The sequence below is a fragment of the Balaenoptera borealis genome, assembly GCF_965194805.1.
Source record: "Balaenoptera borealis genome assembly, chromosome: 1".
Lineage (NCBI taxonomy): Eukaryota > Metazoa > Chordata > Mammalia > Artiodactyla > Balaenopteridae > Balaenoptera > Balaenoptera borealis.
The window spans coordinates 87057505-87069679 of NC_138860.1; the positions used below are offsets into that span (position 1 = coordinate 87057505).

The window sequence follows — 12175 nt, forward strand, 5'->3', positions numbered from 1 at the left end:
CTTCCCGAACAGCTGTTGAAGGTTGGATTCTCTTTGTTACTGGAGTCCATGAGGAAGCCACGGAAGAAGACATCCATGATAAATTTGCAGAGTATGGAGAAATAAAAAACATCCACCTCAACCTGGACAGACGTACAGGATATCTGAAGGTATTCTGAGTGATACGCCATTGCTTCTCTTCATCCATAACCCTTAGACAGCATTGGTAGTTCTCCCATGTTTGCTGTGGTTGGCCAAGAGTAAAGTTGAAATAAAATGACTTTGGGAATTGATTTTGTTAGACACAGCAAAGAGACAGGCAGAAACAGACAAGTTGTATATATAATAGGAATATATGATGTACATTTGTTGTTTAGAGTTTATGGATTTTTCTGTTTGAGTAGAAAAAAGCTTGATGGAATAGGAGAGTTTTGATAATCTGTCTTTTCACTTGTTCCAGGGGTATACTCTAGTTGAGTATGAAACATACAAGGAGGCCCAAGCTGCTATGGAGGGACTCAATGGCCAGGATTTGATGGGACAGCCGATCAGCGTAGACTGGTGTTTTGTTCGGGGTCCACCCAAGGGCAAGAGGAGGTAAAGTGGAGAGGGGAAACACTATCTAAGTGGAGGAAATATGAGCAAAACAAAATAAGGACAAGGTATTATGTCCCTCTGATGGACCCTGCCCCTTTTCCTTCTCCCTAGAGGTGGCCGCAGACGCAGCAGGAGTCCAGACCGGAGGCGTCGCTGACCCATCCTCTGTTGTCCAGGTGTTCTCTCCAGAGATTCCGTTTGACTATGCAGCCTTGGAGAAATAGGGCTGGGGTGGAACTCACTGTGTTTATATTTAATCTCTTACGCTATCTGCTTAGTATTTCTTTTGAGTTATGAATAAATGTCCAATTTTTGTTTTCTAAAATTACTTTTCTGTTCTAACGTTGCAAGCTCTGAAGCGCTATTTACAGTAAGGCACTCTGGGTCACTGTGAAGATACTTCTTCCAGGGACTGAATTCTGTGTGAGTTTCTACATTAAATATAGTCTCAAGTCTCACCTAGGGTCAAAATAGAAACACTGCTCAGTATTTCTTTTACTTGGAAGCTAAGGGAGCAGGGGTACAAGTGAGATGTTCTCATGATACTAGAGAATAATTATTCTGTTCTTATATATGCTCTCGTGAGCAAATGGATGTCATAGGAATGTCTCTTGTTTCTCCTGCCTTTCTTGCTGCCACATTTGTTTGTACTTTAATCTGTCTGAGGGCCTGAATCTCCTGTTGGGGCATTCTCCCAGAACCTCCTTCCCTGGAGGAGTCTATACTAAGTTCTTGGTGCCCTCTTCGGCTGCCAAGGGTGAAGGCCCCATAGAGGAGAGGATCCGGAGGAGCATTGAGGAGGCCAAAGAGAAAAAGGATGTGGCTGAGGCTGGGAGGCACTTCACTTAGCATGGTGGGAGAGAACCAGTACCAAAGACCCAGCAGGTTATAAGGTGTCCAGCAGAGGACGAAGGTCAGCAAGACAAGCAGGGCAGGTCACAGACCCTGAAGATGAACATGGGGGGGCGATTGTTCCCCCATGCGGCGGGGGAACTTGCGGCGGAGGGCAAATTCACTGGCAGGGGCTGGGATCTTAGAAAATACACTCAAATTCAGAACCACTCAGCTTCTGAGTTGATGGATGGGCAGAAACAGTGAGATGGAGCGCTCCCCTTATAAGGAAGAGAATGGTACAAGCCCTCTTCCCCTTCCCAACCTGGGACTATATGCTCCCCTCCCACCAGAGATTATGACAGACGTGCTGCAAAAAAGGTTTCAATTGAGGTGCTGTGTTACATGAAGCTACAAAGTCTCTTTGAAGTCTTGTTGGTGTCCAAGAGCAAAGGAATACTGATCACCCTTCTTGATTCTTGCCCAGCTAACTCTACTTCAGAGAATGGTGGCTAGTGGCTGGTTAGAATTGAAGGCATTCAATAAAGTTATGTGTAGCATCAGCTGCTAGAGATATGGTTAGCAGCTCACTTTTGGTTTGATAGATAGCTATCAAATTTATAAGGCTAGAGGCAATAGTTTTAGGGTACGGGTTAGGGCCTGGGGGTTGGGGTCTCACCATGGTTCCCCTTCCTTGTCCGGGGACTGGACACACTGAGAGCAATGCGGCTATAGCAGACGGTCATGGCAGTCAGTGGCAGCAGAAAGAGGCGGCAGAAGGTGAAGAGGTGGTCTCTTGCCATCAAGCCTTGAAGCTGCCTTTGGTGACACACTGAGTGAAGAGGACTGGACCAGCTCAGCGGACGGTATGGAACAGGAACAGCTGGAGGGGAGTCAAGGACTACTAGAACTGGTCTACCTTTCCCCTCCCATGCCAACCTACCCACCAGTTCAACACTATCTCTTCCCAATTCATTCTCTTTTTTTCTTTTTTTTAATGAGATTGTTGAGAAAACTTGGGAGCTAATACAGTGCGTAATCCCAATTCATTCTTAATTTCCTGCAGTGCTGAGTAATGGTACATCCATGGTGCCATATTTAAAAGGTTAGGAATGTATCTTGAAAATCCCTGTCTTCCTCTTAGGCTATGTTTGTTAAATCTGGGACTTAAAGAATCCTGTCTTCTCAAGTACTGTTCTGACATTGCATTTTATAAAAGGATATCTCTATCAGCTCACCAACATTTTTTTTTTTCCCTCACCAACATTTTTAGTTGAAATTATTTTCCTGATGTGTCTGTGATTCTGTGGAAAAAAGAAATCTTGTATAAAATGGGTGCTGCTAAAATTTCAGGCCGTTTTGCAGTCACTCTGTCAAGTGACCTTTAGTAATAGTCATGTGTACAACTATAATGGTGAAACAACGTTAAATAATAAAATTTAACATTTTCCAAATGCTGTTGGCTGCCCCTTCTCCTTTTTGGTAAACTGTTGGGTTTTTGGTTTGAATCAGTAATGAGTATTTTTCAGTTGAGAGCTTCAGGGTTAGTACCTTGGTTTCAGGTAAGGTAGATTGAGTCACTACTAGTTTGATAAAAGGCAAGCTTAGTAGGTATCAAATTTCTAGATACAAGGCATTTGGAAAGTGATTTCAGCAGGCATGAGGGACTTTTAGGAAAGGTGAATAGTATGAGCCACAGACATACAATTTTATGAACTGCTTGGAGTTATGATCAGGCTATTCTGAGCTAGTTGGGAAGTGGTCTTTCCTCTTCCCCTATCTTGAGTCCATGTGTTTCTGGCTTTGTCTTGGGGGGTGGGGCGCGGTTTTGCACCATGCCTAGAAATACTTGACACGTTGTGAGAAGGGGTTTAAAAATGGGCAAGACTTCCCTGGTGGCGTAGAAGACTCCACGCTCCCAGTTCCGGGGGTGGGGTTTGATCCCTGGTCAGGGAACTAGATCCCACGTGCATGCCAGAAGAGTTCGAATGCCACAACTAAGGGGCCCGCCTGCCACTACTAAGACCCGGAACAACCTAATTAAAAAACTAGGCAAGCCTCCTGGACTTAGGTTTTGGTCCATAGCCCTACCTCTGACTCTCCTTTCCCTGTTTTATGTGCAATTTACCACCTACTATAGAAGTCTTTACTTCTGATACTTGAAAACTTGAGTCTACAAAAATAATTTCTAACTACACCAATATTCCCTTTACCATACTAACGATTTTTTATTGACACTGATATTTAAAATGCAACATATGGGCAATGCAGAATTTATACAAGAGGTCGCTAATTTAGAACCCAAAATAACACCTTTTGCACCTGAATCATGTTACCATCAGTTTGCTATTGAAGCAAATAGAGATTGCATTGTTGTCGTCGGATTGTCAGGCTCTAAGAAAGGATGAAATGCATCTCCTATTCCACAATCTTGTGGCCTATATGTTCAAGTGATTTATCCAAAGTCATCCAGCTAGTTAGTGGTACAGCCTAGACTCAGGAAAAACAGAGCAAAGTAATACAAACGAACAACAAAAGCAATCCTAATTCTAATTCCCAGTCCACATCTAAAATTTGCTTCATTTAAACCCAACTAATTCCTTTTGCACTGAGGCAACATGCTGCCTTTTAAAACTTTGGGTAGCAGAGGTCCTGTTTGCAACATATTGTTGGAAGCAATATTTTTTGTTTGTCTTAGAACTGCAGTCAGACTAACTGTTGTTAGTTATATTTCTAATATTTGAGGATTTAAGGATCAAATCTTAAATCTGACTCTGTAATGCATTATTCCAGAGACTGAAATTTTATCCCTCTCCCTGACATAATCCTAACCCTAGACTCAGAGATGCTGCTTTACACCCTTCTCCCAGATGGTGGTAGTGGTTTTGGTTTTTTTGAAGAAATTGCTTCATATTTAGCTTTTTTTTTTATAGATTTCTAGTTCATTTTCAATATTGAGATTTGATTAATTGGTACTCAAGTTCAGATGCTCCCTTTTGTTCCAGTTTTGACACCCACAATAAAGCTAGAGTAAAAAATACAAATCTGATTATGTCATTCTCCACCTTTTACTTTAGTGTCTCTCCACTGCCCTCAGGATAAAGTACAAGCTTAATATTTGTGATCTGGTTCTTCCTTCCCCTCCAGGCTCATTACTCACCATTTTCTAGTCCTCGAGTTTAGTTGCAGCTAATTTGAGATCATCCACCCTCCACCTTCTCCAGCATTCCTCCTGCTGTAATTTGTCTTAACACCTATCTTTCAAGAATCAAATTGTAACATCTCTGGGAAGTCAGGAAGCTTTCCCTGACTGTCCAAGAGTGGGTCTTGGACAGTTCTTTAGCTCCTTATGCTTACTTTTAGTATAATGCTTAACTGCACTCTGTATTGTAATTGTGTACTAATTTGACTCTGTACTAGTCTGTAAATTTCTTGAAGGCAGGACTTTGTTGCTCTATCCTTGATAGAGCATTTGAATGCACCTGGGGGATGCACATTAGTTTCTGAATTGATGAATGAATGTACCACAGAGTTTTACCCAAAGCCCCTGATTTCACTGTCTTCTTCATGTCTTCCCGTATATGTTTCCACCATGCCCTAGAGTTTTTCTGCAATAATCTGAAGAAGGTGGGACTCGGAGGAGGCAAAGAGGTGGAAGCCAAGTGTAGTAAAAACAAAGGCTCTTAACAGAAATACAAATTAACATGCAATGATCTTAACTTGCAAGAGAGATAGCAGAGGCCCCCACGCTGAGGATTAACGGTGACCACGGCCAAGCACACCCCTTGAATCCGAAGGCTCCTGTTGTGTACCCAAATTCTTGTCCAGTCTAGCCCTGAGTTCCGACAAGTCACTCACCTTCCAGGCAAGCCGGAAAAGGAGTCCCCAGGCTGCCCCCAGAAGTTTCCTTCCAGTTGAGCGGGGTCCAAGCGGGTGGAGTACGGCTGCCTGGCGGTCGAGCCCAATGACCACAGGCAGGAAAGCTGCAGCATACATGGCCATTAGTTCAGGAACATGAGTGTCCGACATGCGATGTCCCCGGCCAGCCATTGAACAGTGATATTCCAGGTGGCATAACTATATCTAGGGTCATAACCACAAAAGTGACCAGTAAGTCGGCAGCTGCTAAATGGGCAAAGAGTCGTCTTACCGGAGAGGGGCGGCGCTGGCTGGGCTGCGGCCGTGTCACTGGCCACAGCACGGCCAGGTTCCCTCCAGCCGAAGAAACAAACAGCGCAACAGTCACTCCCACTCGGACCTTGCCGGCAGCTGAGAAGGTGAGCAGCTCTGCGCCCTCCACCTCTACTCCTGATCCCGCCCAGATCTCCTCCCCCGCTGCTGACCCCCAAGGGGTGCCGTTGCCTGCAGACATGGTGACCTGGAAGGGAAAGGGGTAGGGGGATGAAGTGTGGGTTTGAAGAGGTTAGCTGCGTCCACTGTTTCTTCTCTCTCCTTTTAAGGATCTGAGTTGGTTATTTTGCGAATTTCGTCCACTAAAGCCTCTGTCTCTGGAGACTCTCCGTCTGTATTCTGGAGGTCACCTGTCCAACTGTCAGGGTCCTGCAGGGAACAGGGTTCTGGTGCTGGCTTCACTTCCATTGATTTCTTTAGCCCCTAGAGCCCTGGATTCGGTCGGAGCGTGCGAGTGTGTGTGTGTGTGTGTGTGTGTGTGTGTGTGTGTGTGTGTGTGTGTGTGTTGAGGGTGTTCTGCCGGAAGCACCCCAGGGTTGGGGGCAACCCTATCCTACCGGCCCTGGAGGGAGCACTGCGGCGCCGCCGCCTCGCTACGCCCGGACTCCTGCAAGCCCCGCCCTTGGTCCAGAATATTTAAAGAAGAATGTGCCTCTGGAGGTGTTCTTAGGAAACAGAGATCATCTGATTAGAGGACGAGGCGACGGAGACACGTACAAAAAACACGCAGGTATAGGCCCAGAGACAAGGGCTTCTCGTTCTGAAATTGCGCTTCAGGGGCCGGCTCCACTCCCTTTATTTTCTGATGATGTTTGTCCCTCGCGCGGCACCGTTGGGTCGTCCAGGAGGCGGGACTAGGGGCGGGAAGTGGGGCGGGAGCGAAGCTGTGGAGCCGGGGCTGCCGCTGTCATGGACGCCTGGGTCCGCTTCAGCGCTCAGAGCCAGGCCCGGGAGCGGCTGTGTAGGTGCGGCCCGAATAGGAATGGGGGGAGGGCGGGCAGAGGAAGATCTTCTTGAGGCGAGGTCAGTTCACACTACGGGGGTCAAAAAGGGTCAAATCGGGCTACGGGGGCTCGGACGGACCGAGAGGGGCTGATTTGAGCCGGTCGTGAGGCCATGGTTCGTTTCTGCTCACGGGAAAGATGGGGAAACTGAGGCACGAGTGGGCCGGCGGGGAGGCCGCTCAGGGTTGCGTGTTCACATAAGACCAGCACTTTCTTCACTGGGCGATGGTGGAATGAGGGGCGTTCGCCCCGTGGCAGATAGCGACCTGGACTCTTCCCAGAGCTGAGGAGGCACTCCGAAGTTCCCGTGTCCCCTCACCCTACTGTCACCCGCTAGCTCCTCTGCCTCCGCCTTGCCTTCTAGTCTCGATTCATCTCAAGGGCCTGGAAAATCTCTTAGTTCACCTATTCTGAAGAATAACCTGTCCTCCAACTATCCCCACTCCCTCACATATCACATACATGCTCACACTGATGTGCTTGTGATGGACCCCCTGCCGCCTTCATTGTCCTCTTCAGGCCTTACATTATCAGATCTCTTATTTCCTCAATTCGAAGTAGTGCTTCCCAACCCCTTCTAGGCTCCTCTTTATTCTTATGCCTTTCTCTTCCCCTGGCCTGGAGGAGAAACGGTGAGATATGGCCATGAAGAGGAGAAAAGGGAATGGTCTCAAACAGGGGAAGGGGGAGTCCATACTTGCCTTTTGAAGTACATTTTTGAGGGGGAGAGGAGGGAGGTCTCCACCTTACCTTACCTCTCTCTCCTCTCTCTCCTCCAGGGCCGCCCAGTATGCTTGCTCCCTTCTTGGCCATGCACTGCAGAAACATGGGGCCAGTTCTGAGTTACAGAAACAGATTCGACAACTGGAGGGTCATCTGAGCCTAGGGAGAAAGCGTAAGTAATTGTGCCTTTTCTTTTATTACCTCAACACTTTCTCCATCCCCAGCTATTCTTCCTTAGTCCCTCCTTCCTGTTTTTGACCTTCTCTGTCGATTCTCCCTCATTTGCCTCTACCCTTATCCTCTGCAGGCCTCCTGATTGAGGCGAGAGAGCAGGGGTAAGAGTGATGAAGGATTGGAAAGAATGAGGCAAATTTGAGAAAACTAAACTGGGACACAAATTAATAAAAATTGGATGCAAAAAAATTGAACTATTTCTACTCTTTTTTAAAAAAATTGTTCATTATTGTTTCTATCACTTGCTCGACTTTCACTCTCTTGCTTTCTCTCTTTCTCTGTGTCTTGCTCTCTGTTTGCCTCTCTACTTTCAAATCCTTGCTTTTCTTTGCTAATCCCCACAAGTTCTACGCCTCGGTAACTCAGCAGATGCCCTTGAGTCAGCCAAACGAGCTGTGCACCTATCAGATGTTGTCCTGAGATTCTGCATCACTGTTAGTCACCTCAATAGAGCCTTGTACTTCGCCTGTGACAATGTCCTGTGGGCTGGGAAGTCTGGACTCGCTCCCCGTGTGGATCAGGAGAAGTGGGCCCAGCGTTCATTCAGGTTTGATATCCTTTTATCCTACAAGACCTATTGTATTCTCCATACTGCATAGCTTTCCTTTCATGAGAGGATGATCTTTTAGGGTCTTCCCAGAATATACACATCTTAATCACTTGGCTTCTAACCTTCATTTAGATCTTAAACCATCAGAGAATAATGAATGGGGGCAGATGGAAGACAGATGCTCTTTCATGACGAATGACTAAGATTGGACAAGACTAGATATTCATTACATTGCTTTAGTTCCACTCTTGTCTATACCACAGGTTTATGCCCCTCACTGCTTACTCATTCATTCATTCATTCTAAAAATACTTAGTAGCTGCTTACTGTGAGCCAGGGAATAAAGCAAAGAGCCAAAGAGCTATGGTTCCTGCTCTCATGAAGCTTCTAGTCTAGTGGGGGAATCAGCTATTAAAACAAATAATCACCAAACCAAATATTTGTGGGAAGTACAGGGTGTTATGAGATATATAACAGGGGGAGCTAATTTAGATTGAAAGGTCAGAGAAGAACTCTTAGAGAAAATTAAATTTTATTTCAGACCTGATGTCTGAGTAGAAGTTATACAAAGCAAACAGTAGCAGAGAAGACCATTCCAAGCAGAAAATAGCTCATTCTAAGGCCTTGAACCAAGAAAGACTTCATGGAATTAGAGCAGTAGAAAGAAAGCCAGTGTGGTGGACGGTATTGAGTAAGGGCATAAGTTCAAACTGGACAGGTAGACGTGGGCCAGATCATTCATGCAAGGACTTCTAGGTAATGGTAGGATTTTTTTCGTTTAGTTTTGTTTAAATTTTATCCTAAGTACAGTGGGTTCTAAGTAGGGATGTGACATGATTCAAATTGCATTTAAAGAAGATCCCTCTTGCTGTAGTGTGGAAAATGGATTGCAGTAATGCTAAAGAGGAGAAGATGCCCTAATGTAGCCAAGAAATGATGTTGGCTTGGACTAAGGAGCAGGCTGTAATGAAGGTGGAAAGGAATATGATTTGGGAATAAAATGATCTCTATACATATTATTTGTTTCCCTATGATTTGCTTTGTTATTTTACATTATATTAGCATCTTTCCATCTCCACTTATGTCTCTCTTTTCTCTTCATCTTTCTCAGTGATTACAGTTATAACAAGACTTCTGGTGTATGAAGGGTGGGGGCAGAGGCATGGCTGGAGTGGTATGGAAAAGCAACTCCCTAGAAGAGTTTATATGCCATGTTTATACTTTCATTCAGTAAATATTTATTCGGCTCTTACTATGTGCTAGGCACTGGTCTAGACAAAGGGATACAGTGGTAAAGACAAACAACATCCCTGCTCCTATGGAGCTTACATTTTAATGGGAGGGGACAAAGAAGCAATAAATAAGAAAAACATCAGAGAGTGGTAAGTGCTGTGCAGGAAATTAAAATAGGGTCATGTGATAGACAGTAAATGGCTTGCTACTTTAGAATCGGGGGTCAGAGAAGGCTTCTCTGAAGAGGTGACATGTAAGCTCAGACCTAAAGTGCAAGGAAGAGCCAGCCATTTGAAGATTTTGGAGAGAGATTATTCCAGGTTGAGGGATGAGGTAGTGTAAAGGTCCTAAAGCAGGAACAAGCTTAATGGGATCAAAATATAGAAAGAAACCAATGTGGCTGGAGCATAGTGATTGAAGGAAAGAATGGTACAAGACGGAATTAGAGAGGCAGGGTCAGATGTTGAGTTCTGTAAGCCTGTCTAAGGTATTTTATTCTAAATGTGATAGGAAGGAAAACATGGAGAGTTTTAAGAAAGGGTATAATGTGATTTACGTTTATGCCAGCTACTATATGAAACTAGATTCTTGGGGGTGGGAGACAAGAGTGACAGTGGAGAAACCAGTTAAAAGACTAAAGTAGTTAGTTCAAGCAAGAGATGATGGTGGCTTAGACTGTGGTGGTGGAGTACAATAGATAGATGTGGATTCAGGATATGTATTAGAGGTAGGACAGTTATATTGAATACAGACCACTGTTGTCAGAATGGATTAAAAATCAAAAAACATAGACTGTTCTTAAAGAGTTTATAATCTAACACAGTTGGCAAACTTGGCGTCATTTTTTTGTTCGTTTTCTTTTAACAAAAGTATTGGATTTAAATGGTCTATGTGTTTGAGTCTTTGAAACAACTGAAGGTGTTTTTTTTAATAAATTTTTTTATTTTATTTATTTATTGTTTCTGGCTGCGTTGGGTCTTCATTTTTGTGCGCGGGCTTTTCTCTGGTTGCGGCGAGTGGGGGCTACTCTTCATTGCGGTTCGCGGGCTTCTCATTGCGGTGGCTTCTCTTGTTGCGGAACGCAGGCTCTAGGCGCGCGGGCTTCAATAGTTGTGGCACGTGGGCTAAGTAGTTGTGGCTCCCGGGCTCTAGAGCGCAGGCTCAGTACTTGTGGTACACGGGCTTAGTTATTCCGCGCATGTGGGATCTTCCCGGATCAGGGATCGAACCTGTGTCCCCTGCACTGGCAGGTGGATTCTCAACCACTGCATCACCAGGGAAGCCGTGAAGGTGTTCTTTTAAAAAAATTTGCATTATTGTAGTTCAAGTTGAATGTGTGTGTGCTAATGGGTTGCCAAGTGGAAAAGTGAAATATGAGGTTGATCTTGGAATATTTCATGATGCTCATTATTGTAAGCCAGGATCTTAACGTACACATAAACTCATTAGTTACAGAAAGGTAGAAGGACATTTCTAATAGTGGGTAATACAATTCACTTCTGGTATTCTAATATGTAGTCCTTCTGCACTATGGGGGAAAAAGTTTAAATGTTCTGTTGGATATGCTAAGTGGGTATGTGTATCTGTACTGACCTTTCTCCCCTGTGTATCCCAGGTACTATCTGTTTTCCCTCATCATGAATTTGAGTCGTGATGCTTATGAGATTCGTCTACTGATGGAACAAGAGTCTTCAGCTTGTAGTCGGCGACTGAAGGGTTCTGGAGGAGGAGTCCCAGGCGGAATTGAAACTGGGGGACCTGGGGGTCCAGGGGCTCCAGGAGGGGGTCTGCCCCAGGTGGCTCTGAAGCTTCGGCTCCGAGTCCTGCTCCTGGCTCGGGTCCTTCGAGGTCATCCCCCTCTCCTGCTGGATGTGGTCAGAAATGCCTGTGATCTCTTCATTCCACTGGACAAACTAGGCCTCTGGCGCTGTGGTCCTGGAATTGTGGGACTTTGTGGCCTCGTGTCCTCCATCCTGTCTATTCTCACCCTAATCTGCCCTTGGCTCCGACTCAAGCCCTGATATTCTGGTACAGGATAAGGAGGGGATCTGAATTGGTGAGATGGAATTTTAGATTGTCCCCATGTACCGGCCTCATTCTAACTCCACTCCTTGGTTAAAGCTAAAATCCAGAGATTTGGGAGTAAGAGGGAGGAACTTTGGGGAAGATGAGGTGAGGAGAGGTGACTTGTGAAGTCACTTGGATGATTCACATGTTCAGATCTGCTGGAGCTTTTGTTCTTTTCCTCCTTCATTGCATTGTCTGTGTCTCTCTTGACTCTTTTTACTGTCTCTTAAGTCTATTTAAGATTCTGTCTCTGTATCTCTTTTGTACCTTCTCAGTCCCCTGTCATAGGAATTTAATCAGCAGGATTACTTTTTGGTATGGGAGGTAGAAGGTATGGTCTATAAGGTTCTAACTGCCTTCTTCTTTTTCCTCACAAAGGTGACTTGTGGCCGTTATTTTCCCCTTCCGACTCCAGATTATAATTTTGAAGGCTTTATGTCCCAGTGGACTCTTCCCACATGCACCAGAAGTAGTTTCATGCTTCCTTTTCCTCTCTCATGTCTACCTCACCAACCTTTCTCATGATTTGCCCTTACCTTTCCCTCCACTCACACCTGCAGGTTTCTGCTTACACTTTGATTTCAGGACTTTGTTCTAGCCTTTCCATACCCCTTCTTTGCCTATCCAGAATGATGCTATGTTTAGCATCTTGTTGTAAATACTGTACAGTGATTCTGTGTAAATAGCTGAGGCCCAAGCCCATGATGGAGAGCAAGCCTTCCAGGTTAGCAAATTAAAGATCAATTTGCTCATTGATGTTTGGTCT

General features: G+C 45.1%; 3 protein-coding genes across 7 annotated transcripts in view; 2 read left to right on the forward strand and 1 right to left on the reverse strand.

Moving 5' to 3' along the window:
* The window catches only part of LIX1L (limb and CNS expressed 1 like), a 24364-nt gene extending 23463 nt beyond the window's left edge, over nt 1–901 (forward strand). For both annotated transcript variants that reach the window (XM_082367703.1, XM_082367704.1), the window contains exons 10-12: nt 13–149; nt 440–576; nt 688–901. In XM_082367703.1, the coding sequence (XP_082223829.1) occupies nt 13–149; nt 440–576; nt 688–733 (320 nt within the window). In that variant the 3' untranslated portion in view covers nt 734–901. The remainder of the gene's footprint in view (nt 1–12; nt 150–439; nt 577–687) is intronic.
* Nucleotides 1–6394, reverse strand: part of LOC309616901 (gonadotropin-releasing hormone II receptor-like) — a 16378-nt gene extending 9984 nt beyond the window's left edge. The window contains exons 1-3 of one of the 3 annotated variants that reach the window (XM_082368285.1): nt 6316–6377; nt 5558–5785; nt 5266–5390 (exon numbers count right to left, since the gene is read on the reverse strand). In XM_082368285.1, coding sequence (XP_082224411.1) covers nt 5266–5390; nt 5558–5779 — 347 coding nt within the window. In that variant the 5' untranslated portion in view covers nt 5780–5785; nt 6316–6377. Of the gene's footprint in view, nt 1–1044; nt 2712–5265; nt 5491–5557 lie in introns of those variants that run through there. The other 2 variants (XM_082368286.1, XR_014237643.1) reach the window with 2 other exon arrangements.
* Nucleotides 6392–12165, forward strand: PEX11B (peroxisomal biogenesis factor 11 beta). 2 transcript variants are annotated; one of them, XM_082368016.1, is made up of 4 exons: nt 6392–6621; nt 7382–7497; nt 7905–8106; nt 10958–12165. In XM_082368016.1, exons 1-4 carry the CDS (start codon nt 6404–6406, stop codon nt 11361–11363), a joined length of 942 nt encoding a protein of 313 aa, XP_082224142.1. In that variant the 5' UTR covers nt 6392–6403; the 3' UTR covers nt 11364–12165. The 2 variants fall into 2 exon arrangements, with proteins under 2 accessions (XP_082224142.1, XP_082224143.1); XM_082368017.1 differs by having other exon boundaries at nt 6447–6563.
* The last annotated feature ends 10 nt before the right edge of the window (nt 12166–12175 follow it).

What these genes read in the sequence shown, in the direction of transcription:
- PEX11B (XM_082368016.1), top strand. Translation starts at nt 6,404, where the DNA reads ATGATGTTTGTCCCTCGCGCGGCACCGTTGGGTCGTCCAGGAGGCGGG. An exon ending in GAAGATCTTCTTGAGGCGAG is followed by an intron (nt 6,622 to 7,381) that starts GTCAGTTCACAC and finishes TCTCTCCTCCAG; the next exon opens with GGCCGCCCAGTATGCTTGCT. An exon ending in TGGGCCCAGCGTTCATTCAG is followed by an intron (nt 8,107 to 10,957) that starts GTTTGATATCCT and finishes TGTGTATCCCAG; the next exon opens with GTACTATCTGTTTTCCCTCA.